At 33.2% G+C, this 13,566-nt stretch overlaps 1 protein-coding gene across 4 annotated transcripts in view; it reads right to left on the minus strand.

The window, feature by feature from the left end:
* Nucleotides 1–13,566, minus strand: part of LOC124359083 (hexosaminidase D-like) — a 53,788-nt gene that overhangs the window by 3,053 nt on the left and 37,169 nt on the right. For all 4 annotated transcript variants that reach the window (XM_046811517.1, XM_046811515.1, XM_046811516.1 and 1 more), the window contains exons 2-4: nucleotides 4,544–4,739; nucleotides 4,106–4,302; nucleotides 314–505 (exon numbers count right to left, since the gene is read on the minus strand). In XM_046811517.1, coding sequence (XP_046667473.1) covers nucleotides 314–505; nucleotides 4,106–4,302; nucleotides 4,544–4,706 — 552 coding nt within the window. In that variant the 5' untranslated portion in view covers nucleotides 4,707–4,739. The remainder of the gene's footprint in view (nucleotides 1–313; nucleotides 506–4,105; nucleotides 4,303–4,543; nucleotides 4,740–13,566) is intronic.

Here is a 13,566-nt window from a genome sequence, read left to right on the forward strand (position 1 = left end):
CTATTGGTGTACAAAAAACTTCTTACAAAAATGAAAAAGAGAGGGTACAGAAGTTTAGCCTGTTAAGATTCCTGCATTTTATATTTAAAGTAATATAAGTTATAAATGTACCATGTATATCTTCTGGTTTCTTAATCTTCAGCATTCTCTCTATATATGTTTAAATATTCCACAAAATGTACTGACTAAACAAATCTTATGGATAATTGTATTTGATAGAAGTTGCCTGATATCCGCTTTGTACTGCCTTCTGTTTCCATCTCCTATATTCTTTACTGGAAGATGTTGTTTGAAATAGAAATTTTAGGCTAACCTGACGGATCATCTCCTGCAGAAGGTCCAGGGTGCCAGAAGCCCGAGGACATACCTCCTGAGGAAATGTGTCCAATTCCCGCAGATGTCGGAACTCTGGAAGTTTCAGCACAAACTCCATGTGACCGAAGGTCTGGATCAAGGGGATCACCTCTAGTCCCAGGTGTTGAGCCCAGGACACAAGCTCAATTATCTGCAGCAATCACACTTAACTAGGATGTTTTCTATTACCACAGCACTATTCTTATATAGAACCCAAATACAAATCGTTCATATTGGTCACAAAATCCTTAGAACTACCAGATAAATTTAAAAGTATACGTACATGTATTCACCTCTTATACACTTAACGTAAAAAAAATGTTAAAAATGTCCTCTTAATGTTAACAATGTTTTTAAACATTTTCCAGAGTAATAAATGTGGAAATACACAAAAAACTATGAGAACTTTCAACAATAAAATCTTAATAACTATTGGAAACTGAACTTAAAATGTTGAACTTTGTTAATTTTTATGCCCCAAATGTAAAGTTGATATGGTCTTAGTTTAAGTTAAGGAGTTCTTTCTAACATTTTACTTGGGTACCAAAAAGTTAAGGTGACTTCTAAATCACCACCTCAGTTTCACCAATCCAAGGAACAGCTAAGCTATCCATTACACACTGTACACACCAAACGATTGTAGGACTATAGGTCCATGGCTAACTTTGAAGCCGGTTAAGACGAGTATCATGGAACTGATCTATGTTGTAGCTCTGCCTCAGGAAGATGGATATTGCAGGTAGCTAACTGTGATTGAGGTATTATTAACTTTTTTTGGGTGTCAGTTCTTGATCCTTGGACCATCGATATATAAACAATATGGGTTCCTTGCGCCAATGCTAGAGCAATGCCTCAACGTGGTCTGCTTCTCACGTCTTACCCACACTACTCAATGGATGCGTGCCATGCCTGGTGTTCTGTCACACAGTGTTCACGGTTTCTGATTAGCACTGCATCTGACGCTGGTTGGTTTCTAACATCCGTCAGGATCATATTTCATGATTTTGGAAGTTAAATAAAATGACTGACAGTTGTTCAGTTTTCAACTATATTAACAGAAGACTGAAAGAAAGTGAAATAATGTTTCATTGGTAAGCAGTATTTAGAAAAACAGTTTAGTTAGTAACCCTTTGCTTGAAGGAGCACTATAATCATAACATCCTTCTATATTTTCATAGTTAGTAAATTTAAAAGTTCTAAAGCTATTTTATGAAAAAAAGCAATGTATTCAAAAAGTCACAAATAAATCAGTTACTGGTAATATGATATGTTTTGACTTGCCAGAGAGACAAATTTATGTTTGCTTTCAGTTTCAAAATAAATCACCCACAACAATTTTGCTGCATCAAAAAGTCAAGATTCTTTAGCAGCGATTTCGTAGGAGAGACAAAAAAAATCTATGAAGGAAACAGTTTCAAATGGCCTTGAGAAATCTTATGTTCAGGAAAAATGTGCAATATCTGGAAAAAATCAATTTTTTAAGTTTTGAATTTACAAAATGCAAAATTGGTTTTACTGAAATAGAAGAATATACAAAACGTGCTGGAAAATAAAGAAAAGGGAATATTAGCTATAAGAAACTTGTTTGAAAACCACCAAGGTTCTTATTACCAAGATAATATTTTTAATTATATGTGTGATTTTCTTTAAAATAAACCATTTCCAGTTTGAATTGTATAGAGGTAATCCCTGATGACAGTAACTTAAATTCTTATATGCATTTTACCTATTTCTAAAGGTAAACTGGTTAAATTCTCATGCAGTGTATTAAAAATAGTAAAGTTGTTTAATTATTCTCTAACAAAAACCGTACAGGTATCCAAGCTCAAGTAGGTCAAATTTTTATAAACCATTTATTGCATGTTGAACTAGAAGAGGATATTTATGAATTAAGAATATAATATTTATAGCTAATATGTTTTGTATAATAAAGTGTTTTAGTTTAGAAAACTATTTAAACTAGTTAATTGTAGACTCAACATTTGTCAAAAGTTAAACAAAACAGTTCTGTTTAGCAATGTTTAGGTTTTGGATTTTTTTTCAACAAGTATGGATAACCCTTATATTTTTTAGTAAATACAATTAAAAATTTTAGTTCAGTGTTGTATTATTCAATTTTTTACCTTTTTAGTCTGTAATCTAATTATTGAATTTCCTGTTATCACCTAGTGTTTAACTATAATTTAAACTTCAAACCAACCAAGCCAAGTTTATTTGAATATCAAGATAAATTATTTTTTTATAATCAGTGGATTTTTATAGGCCTTCCAGGTCAGGTTTAAAATATAAAGGTAAATAAAAATTCAGAACATGTTAATTACTTTAAAAAGAGTTATTTCCTTACATAATTAAAAAAACTGTAATAATCAAAACAAGATAGAATAACGTTTATGAACATCAACATTTGTAAGTATACAAGATTACAGAGAAGTTTTAAAGCGGAGATAATGTTGTTGTATGGGACCGCCCGGGTTTGTTGCCTGTACTGTGTTAAGATGGAGCAGCGAGGCACCAGACTGCGGCAATCTCATCCCGCGAGCAATCGATATTGTTATATGTAGATGCCTTGGCCCACTGAGTCTATGGAAAATGAAGATACACTGTCTATATATATATATTGGTACAGTCAATAACCCAGGAAGTGGGTTTGGAAATAAAAACTGTAAGGAGTCTCATGGGTTTCAACCCATAGAGGTGTATAAACCAAATATGTACAAGCTTTTTTGCCTCTGCTTTTCCATAACTGAACCAAGATAATCCTATAGGTATCATTTCACACTTTATTGGTGTTGTTTTAATAAACCTATACTATTTTGTCTATTCAATATCTGTTTTCACAAGACTTTAGGCCAAACAAAACAAACACATGACTCCAATGTATCTTTTTTGAGCAATGTTTTGTTTATATTAGCTTTCTTAGAGTCTTTGGGTTTGAGTTAAATTTTAAAGGTTAGCCTTGGGGAAAATACAGTGCATTGCATAAACAGTATCTACACTAGAATAGTTAATATAGTTATGAATCAGTTGCATTTAAAACTAAATAACTTTCAGTGAAGATGCTCTACTATAAGTATTGTATCTTAAAAAGAATATCCTCTAAAAAATTATTCTGGGATTGTAATTGATTGTAATACGTTTTTATACTGAGTGGGGTAAAATACTTAAAATGTGTATGCATTTTCTAAAACTAAACTAGTTTCGAGAAAATGAAAATGGAAAACACCCTGTGGAAATGATTAAATAAAAATGAATTTAACTAAAATGATTGTATTTTAAAGGGGAATAGGATACAGTCATATCTTGTACATATAATAATAATATTATTATTATTGTTATAGCATTATGAATAATTTAAAATCTGAAATATTTACAAGTAAGTTTTAAAGTGTGAGACACAATCAAGCTTCATTAAAATTCTGTAATGAAACAATAAACGTTATTTATTGTAAATTAGTACTCTTAAAATGGGTTACCATATTGTCATGCATTACATGTATTTATTCCATTAGCCATTTATAAAATATTGTTTTTTTACATTTATTTTTCATCCATTGAACTTATTTTAACAGTTTTTCAATCTAGATTTTTAAGCATGTCACATTATGGTTAACTTTGGAAAGAAAGAAAGCCATATATTTACCAAGATAAAATAGAAAAAATAGAATAAATCATCATTAGTTTTCATTACAAGTATTTGTAAAATAATTAGTAAGGTAATTAGAATTGAAATAAGTTTGTGAATGTAAAATACCTGTTGTTGGGTATACGCGTTCTTGGCAGAAATGTTAACCAGACTACCCTGGTAGGGGAACATGTCCTCGTACTCGATAAGCAGCCCTGTACATCCATTAGCTGCCAGTAAGGGGAGCAACTGTAGCAGGTACGAGATTTTGGGGGGTGCACCCTTCAGGTCCAGGTGTACTACCCTCAGTGAAGATGATGTAAAACCTAATGTTAAATCATCATAATTAATTTCATCAATCATAATTAACATGTGAGATAATTGATTTTAGTATAAAGAAGAGATAAGATAATTGATTTTAGTATGAAGAAGAGAGTGTGGATTTAAGATGGTGGTTTGGACATAAACAAACTTTTATAGTTATTGGGCAATGACTAAAATCACCAAATAATGAGGGAGCTGAATTCTAAAACTATCCAATTCTCCCAAGATCTAGTTCTGTCTCACCGTGTTCTTTGCGGTTGTCAGTCAGCCGGGAGGCTATACTGGTATCTTCACTATTCTGTCTGACAGAATAGGTGGTCTCAGAAACTTGTCGAAACAGCAGCAATGACAGTAGCACAGCCAATGGCAGCACTATCAGCAGCAGGCGACGCCTTAGCAGAATCATGGCTGCTGACACCGGTACCCCATCTCTTCCTCTCTGCAAAACAGTTTTAGAGTCATAGCCAAGAATGATTCCTGAAGATACAGACCTCTTCCTACAGAGAGGAATAAGCTTATCAATAATAAAACATGATTAAAAAATAGCAAAAACAATTGATTACAATCAGCATCAAATGAAATCATTGAATCAGTTCAGATGGTATGTTATTTACACTAATGATATTGCTGTAGATTTCCAACACAGAGACATAGAAACAACTGAAATCACTGCTGAATATGTTACTCTTGTGTGGCTGAACAGTGCTTATGTACGAGAGGTTGATGTACAGCTCAACAGAGTCATGAGGACAATAATTGGCACTCTTGTGGCAACTTCCCTGACTCCCAGTGCTGTGTAATATAGCTCCTCCCGAGATTCAGCATAAAAAGGCACTACTCAGGGAATCTTATCCGTCCCACATTTCCCCATTATGCAAGATTTTCCACCTTTCGAAAGGCGACTAAAGTTCAAAAACCCTCCCGTCAGCGCTTGGCTTCCCAATGGATTGAAAATAAGTTTGTGTCTGAAACCTACCGGAGGACATCCTGGGAAGTGGGAAGGCTTTGAGTGCCAAAATTACAACTTAGTTACAGGTGCAACAAACACCTTCTGGTGATGGTATGCCTTCATCAGAAAGAGTGGATGTTACTGAATCGATTCTGTACAGGGGTGGATCGATGCTTGCGGAGTTATAAATGAGGAATGTCAGATGACCTGACAAGTGATTGTGATAGTGAGACTCAAACTATGGAATACACAATTATTGATTATGGCTTTGGTTGGTCTGGTTTGTATTATTTGAGCGAAGAGCCACTATAGTAACAAAAACACACCCTTCCCCTCCAACTGTTTTGGAGTGTGGAATTGAGTGGTTGTAGATGTTGGGCAGCTTTGAGAGGATATCAGCCTTTTTTGTAAACTTTTTAGATGTGATGCACTACTTTGTGGACTGAAGCAATTTTCATATTAACTTTAATTTTTGATTGTACTGGTTTCTAGATAAGACTGGTAGGTGGCATAGAGAAGTCATACAATATGTTAATAGTTTGGGTTCTTGTTAAATTTATATTACTACAAGAAATTATTGAAGAACCAAGTATAACAGTTAAATATTTATTTATAGGGTGATTTTTAGTGCTGCTCTACAGAAAATTTGAAACTGAATATGTCAATAATCATAGTAGGAAAATAATACTAGTAATAGGGCTTAGATTTTTACTGTAGAGAGTCCCAATAATGCATCTTGATTATTTCCTGTACGCATTAGCGTTTGAATGTTGTTTACTTTGGACACAACATGACATTAAAATGTTTTTTTTTAATAATACAAACTGTATTTAATGAACACAGTTACTTCATCAAGATATTGTAGAATGTAACTTGTGTTAGATTGATTTACATATAAAACATATCCTCTTCATAAAATTTGATTTACATTATATTAATAATTAATAGTTTTGTCAAAAACCTACACTATTTGTTACTACGCATCTGATGTTTACAGAATAAACTGTTAATAAAGAAGGATATAAGGGAAAAACAATCCCACAAAATAAAATTTTGAGATACCATAGTATCTTTTCTGAAAGTCATACACAATAACTCTACAATACAACAGTTTTAAATTATAAACTTTCAGCTACAGGGGAAGAATAATTATAATCCATGTTTTACTGGGAATGAACAGACAAAATATACCTGGTACTTAAGCTACACTGGGCTGTTTGTTCCTGTCTGGGAGTAAGCACATTGAGGAGATTATTGTTATTTTAGTTACTAGTGTATTGAGACATTTAGTGTGGCATTTAAAAGTATCCATATCAATCATCTTCCCGATTAGGGGCCATTCATACTTACAATGTGACAAAAACGTGGCACTGATCAACCAAATAGTTTCTCGTGAAGTAAATAATGACTGTAGAAGTGAGATCAATGCATGATTCTAACCTAAACCTTTCAAAGTGGGTTATTTGTATTCAAGTTTTATTTTGTAACTGATCATTTAGCACCTTATTTTTCCAAGGATTGTCCATTCCCAACCAGTCCTCTACGACAACTAAAAATCTACAAAACAAAACATGATATTTTCCTCCACAGAGATACGTATATAGTCTTTTACAGAAACTCCAGACCAAAAGAAGAAGAAGACAGTAAAGGAAGTAGTGGAAAATTAAACAATATTATGTTTTTGAAATGCTTTTACTCTGTTTAAAGCCACTGTTTATTACTAGCAACATTTATAATAAATAGCCTCTAATGCTTTATAACAACCAAATGTATATAGGAGCAAAATTCAGATAAAATGAAACTCAAACTGATCAATGGAGATGGAGAGAAGGGCAGACAGATCAATGGTAATAATCACAATAAAGTATGAAAATATAGGTAGTTGTGTCTTTGGATCAACAGAAAATGTCACTTTATAATTTGTGTATGTTAAGTCATTAACATACACATTCTAAATCTAATTTATATTAAGAATATGACCAACATGGCGACATAGAAGAAAATCTAAAAGCCCACGCCTTTTAAGGTATTCAGAGTCTAACTATCTAACATAAAATAATTTGATGGAGTAATTCAGTACATTACAATATTGCATGCTCTAATTGTATTAAAGAGAACGACCTGAGACAGCGATGTTGAAATCGTGTTGTCGGCTGTCCATGTATGTGGCATATGTGTATCTTGATAGAAATTTGAAACTTGGTTACTCTTGATTCAAGGAAGAACCGTATTGATTTTTTGGTCAAAGATCAGCCTGTCTATTTGTCTGTGCGATAACTTTTTATAGATAAGTCATTGAGACTTAAAACTTGAGACATAGGTTTCTCTTGGTCAATGGAAGATCTCTATTGGTTATAGGGTAAACAAGTAAAATGCAGTCCATCCATATATGTGCAGCCTCTTTTGTTACATTCTGTTGAGTCTTTCGATACTCTTGGTCTTAAGATTAAGAGTAATTATTTATTTTTTCTCTTAACCTTAATAGTGAAATTTGAACTCTTAAGAGAACTTTTTTGTGACACTCCTGGTTGTATTCTGAAAAAGCTACTCTGGCTGTTGACAAACTTGGCCCTTTCCTGTTTGCTGTTGATGTATCGAATACGGTTATTTCTAGTATAATTACAACATGTAATTTCATAAAATGTCTACCAGTGTTTTATTCATAGCATATGCAACCTTGGATGACAACCATCTGGATTCTATTTTGTTTGTCCATTCAAATTTTGGAAAGTCTTATATACGAACTATCACATTGCAATAGTTATTAATTAACTTTTGTATTCTGCGAAGTATAATTTACCATGTTTTAGATATAGGGGTCGGGTGAAGAAGTTCTTATCTTATCTTAATAAATTACTAACGCGTCGGACCATCTGCGCGATAAAATAAAAACACTCCTACAGACCAGCAAGGGAATCCAAGGGTCCGGATCCCCCCAAATTTTCAATTTTTTCTTTTACCTTTTTAGCAAATAATTATTATTTAAATTTATTAATTTAAATATTATTATTTATAAATAATTCAGTATTACTGAAATGTACTGCTGAAAGATCACTCTCATGATTAAAAACGGGTTAAGAACTTTTTAACCAACAAAATGGAGAATGAGCTGCTTGCTCTTGCCTTATTTTCTGTCCAATACGGGAAAATACCATCTTCTTGGCCCCCCAAAATTTTTTCCTGGCTACGTTCTTGCCTAGAGATAGTTCATATCACGGAACAGAATAAACTTTTAAAGGGTCTGAGAGAGCAATCTAATATTGTAATGTATTGTAATGGGTACCCATCGCACAATTTGAGTCCTTTGGTGTGGTCTAACAAAAGACATTATATTTTTACTAATTGCAATACAAGCGAAAAATACACTGGCCTCCAAGGGGACAGTATTAATTTTGAAGTTCAGTTCAGTCAGCACCAATGAGAATCATAAATAATACACAAACTATTTTTATAACAATCGTCGTGTATCAAATCTGTAGCAGATATAGATACAAAACTGAAAATATCATTGCGAATGTGTAAAAATCGTTGAGATACTATCAAATTATGACTTGATGCTTTTGTGAAGCTTTGTGTCAATGTCACGTTCATGTTCATGAAGCAATGAATGCCATCTGTATTGATCAAATGTGGAACATTACAGGTAATAATGCACGTAATAGTGACAAATAGTAATGGCAGTGGCAGAAAGGCCATTGCCACCAACATGCGCTGTTACGGGAAGCGATCAGATAAGAGATAAGGGGCTTCCATTAATTTAATCTGATAAGGTCATTCACCTGTACGCCACACAGGACATGCGGCTCCCCCACCTAGGTCAGGCTTATTCATTGCCATATCAATTTGGATATCAACGGAATTGTATGAAATTTGGCACACAATACAGACCATAATTCACCGTAGGCCATTCAGTCTGTAGTAAAATTCATATCTTAAATCGTTTAATTCTTGAATACTTTCCTTGCCTTTCATACCTTAAACAAAATTTTAACATGGTAGCTTTAAAACCTAAACTGTTAAGACTTTCCATAACAAATTTTGGAAAGTCTTATATACGAAACTATCACATTGCAATAGTTATTAATTAAATTTTGTATTCTGCGAAGTATAATTTACCTTGTTTTAAATATAGGGGTTGAGGAGTTTATATGTAGCTTAGGATACTTTGACAGCATATGTGACCCACTGTCTATGTAACTAGAAAAATATTGTGATAACCAAGCTTCTGTACCTGATCCAGCTCAGAGCAAGGTAACTGCAATTATATCTAATGTTCTAGATCTAGTTATCATCAGCTCAATGTCTATGATTACAGCAGTGTGTAACTATTTTTTTCTTGACGATTCATATAACATCCTGTAAAATTTCTATTCTATATAAATAAATATAGAAAATAATCTGTAATATGAAAAATATTACCGAAAACATTCTGATTGTGACAGGAAAATATAATACAGAGAATCGACTTGCCATAAAGTTACAAAAAGTATACTCTGAGTGTAAAAATTTATGATTGTGGCGGAAGAACGTAATGCAAAGAAATTACTCGCTTTAAAGTAAGTATTTCTCTCATGGAAAACATTCCGAAGAGATGGAAGAACGTGATGTAGAAAGCGGCTCGCTATAAAATAATTAAGATGTCCCGCACGGAAAACATTTTGATTGTGACGGCAGTAGGTAGCCTATATTGTAGACAAGCGACCCGCTGAAGTAAGCAGGAGAACTCAACGATAAGGCTTCCGAAGCCATAAGTTTTCCCTATACTATTGATTGGACAAAAATCCCAAAATGTTTAAAACTATTACCTCCGGCTATGAGAAGCTATACAAACATCACATACATTACACTACGATACCTTTAAGATAAATGTTCAAAAACAATAATTAAACAGTTTTGCTATTTTTTTCATTCTGTGTCCTTTTGTTAGAATTGATAGGTCAAGATTTAATTCTAACACAGCACATATTTTGCTGCTTTTGTATCCAGCAGAATTGTTTAATGCCACAAAACAAATTAATTTGGGAATTTTCTGGTATACTCTCCGTAGCAAAAGTGATAAACGTTGTTAATAATAAATTTCTTAAAGCTATGAACAAATTTTTATTACTTTTATAAGGTCATACAATTCTAATTAAAAAGTTGATAAAATAATGTAAGACTACTTTGTAGGTGGACTTGTCTTATTAGATAATTTGTACCTAATAAATAAAAGTACCAAAACAAATTTTAGGTACGTATAGTATTATTTCGGAAATTAAAAAAAAACGCATTTTACTACAACAATAGACTACTAATTGCAAAATTAACGAAAATCGTATAATTTCTTAGTAATAAATTATACATTTTGATAATTTGGATAGGCTAAACACAGCCGAAAATATAATTTCATACTATTTTATCTGATTTAGATCTGCAACGGAAGCATCTAAATGAAAACGGAAGTTATGAGAGATGACAGTAAAATAGTTTCCGGAGAACAGAACTAACATTTCCTGTAAGTTGAACTATTGAGCGAAGCCATGTTATTGACCTGGTGCCAACGTTGTTTTCGATTTGAATACAAATCTTGTGAAGTTATATGTCCTGGTTGTAGTAAAATGACGCTGAATTTTTCCGTATAAGAACAAAACTAAACTTCATGCATTTTTACGCTCTTTAGCCATAGAATTTTGGGATGTCTCGTTTTAAAGACTAGTTCAAACAATATATTTTATGGATTATTTAGAAAAAATCTCATACTTTGATGTACTTCATCAGTTGAATAAATCAAAATTATACAATTAAAAGAACTAAAAAAGAGTTTGGATGTGTATTAATTACATTTTAAAAATGAGAGATCTGTCATAACGCTACGATAAAAAAATAAGGATGCAAAACTGTATTGGTTTAACATTGTTCTAATGGGAGAAACCCTTAAGCCGTTTTAGTTCAGTCGGCTCAAAAATGACATAATTGTTGCTTGAAGAAAGATCTTTTCTGTCCATGTGAATAAATTGTTATTTGTCTCAGAACAGCTCATGGTCATTTCAGAAAACAGTCCTTGGAGTCTATCGCATACACCATTTTGTGAGAGTCTTTGGGTAAGTGCAAGGACTCTGGAATATTCCAACTAGATGTCGAATTTTATGTTTCTTTCAGAAACATCCAGGTTTTGTTGAAGGCACGGGGGTAGGTATGCAGCATTTAGGTGCACAATAAGCTTAGTGTGACTTGTACCTTGTACAAGACAAATTGGCTCTCAGGTCGTAGAATTTTTTAGTAGTATTTCTTAAGATTCGTAAACTTTTTAGTTAGTAATAAAGCTCGCAATCTACTATTACAAATCTATTTTGTCCAAGACAAGAACGTAGCCAGCGAGAGGGTTCAAGGGGTCCGGACCCCTAAATTTTCAATTGTTTTCAATTACTTTTTTTGTATACGATCATTATTGTTTAAATAATTAGTATTGCTGACATATACTGCTGAAAAATCGTTCTCAACAAAGAACGTTTTTTGGTCAAGAACTTAACGGGTCAAGAACTTTTTAAGGAACAAAATGGGGCCTTACTCTCTGTCTACTACGGAGAAATATCAGTTGTCTTGACCTCCCTTCCCAAATTGTTTTCCTGGCTACGTTCTTGGTCCAAGAGGATGTGTTTCATTCCTACACTGAGCGCTAATTCTGAATTATCCAAGTTTATGTCTATGTTTATAATAAATTAATGTGTATGATGCTGTCAAAGGTTATATACAAAATTATTTATTGAGTAGGGCCAGTGGTGTTGTGTTATAAGTAACTGAAAATAATTTAGAAGATTGGGGAACGGGATTCTTTTTTGTAACAAACTAAAACACAATTAACGTGCTCTTAACACGTAATTAAGAGAACAGAAACACAAACAAGACGATTCCTATTAATAGCACTAATGTAAAATGTCTGGCCAAATGCCACTGTGTAGGCTACACTATCAACACTGTCTAGAGGAGGACAAAGATGACAGCATAAGACACGACACAGCTACTCGTAACAATTTCAGTAATGTTTAAAATGGTTTACAAGCATATAGAATAAGAGTAATATATATTACAATTCTATCTTCCGACGTATGGCTGCCATCTCCGTGGGTCGAATTTTCCCCAGAAGCTCTTTTCCTTTTTGCTGTCCCTGTTCTTTGAAACACCTTTAAACGAAAATCGTGTCTATAATTTAAGGTAAGTTATGCGTTTAAAGTGAAAGTTTCATATCCCTGTGGTATCTGATGGTGTCTGGTTTCCAATATTTTTGAAACTATTGTTAATGTGGCAAAAAGATACAGCTCACTCATTAATGTTATTAAAATAAAATTTACTTTAAAATAAACAAAATTTAGATAGTAAACACAGGACATTTTTCATTATAGTGGTTGAGTACAACAGCATTATGTTATGCTACGTTATGTACAACACATATATGCATCCGATTCAGAATTTACATTTTAATATTGAATGCAATTATATATAATTATGATAGAAATAGAGAGGTCGGACATGGAGTTATACATTGCTGGCTGCTCACAACTTGTAAGTTTATCGCGGACTTGTTTAAACTAGCGCACAAGCCCAGATAAACAAATAGCTATAATAATATAACCTCGAAAATAGACGTTGTAAAACACAACGAATAAACATGATAAACTTCTGTATATGTCAGATGTGGCGCTGGAAAAATTTAATTTTCATCAGTGTCTCTCTGCCCGCACGACAGCGACATCTCGAAGACGAACTGACCTATGATTGACTTGTAACGTTATTACTATAATAGTGTAATGTTGTATTTCAATTTTTCAGTTTTTAATATTATTGATTTATCTTCCTCCCCAAGAATCTTGTCGCCCTTGGCGACTGCTTCATTAAACAAACAAAAAAGGCGAACACGGAAAAAACACTGTACAAGATTGTATATATTTTTATTATTGACTTGTCTTGTAGTTTTACGTGAAACAATAATAAATCAAAATGACTAACTCTCCTATTTCGCGCTTCTGTAATGAACACAGGTTGCGGGAGGTAGGAGTACGATCAGTTTGGTTAGTCGTTGCTGACGTTACAGTACCATCATACTGCATACAAGAGGAACTCGTGTCGTCATCTGCTCCTGATCTTGGTTTAATTCTCATCAATAAATCTCACATAACATACGATAATTGTCTGATCATTAGCAAAGCCTATCCCCTGAGGGCTTGAAGTAACTTCACTTCTGCATATCTCGAAAACAAGTATATACTTGAAATTTTGCATGAATTTCTGCATACAAAAAAATAAGTTCTGTAATGATGCACTGGCTGAACGTTATTGAAGT

Source organism: Homalodisca vitripennis, chromosome 4 (assembly GCF_021130785.1).
Source record: "Homalodisca vitripennis isolate AUS2020 chromosome 4, UT_GWSS_2.1, whole genome shotgun sequence".
Taxonomy (NCBI): Eukaryota; Metazoa; Arthropoda; class Insecta; order Hemiptera; family Cicadellidae; genus Homalodisca; species Homalodisca vitripennis.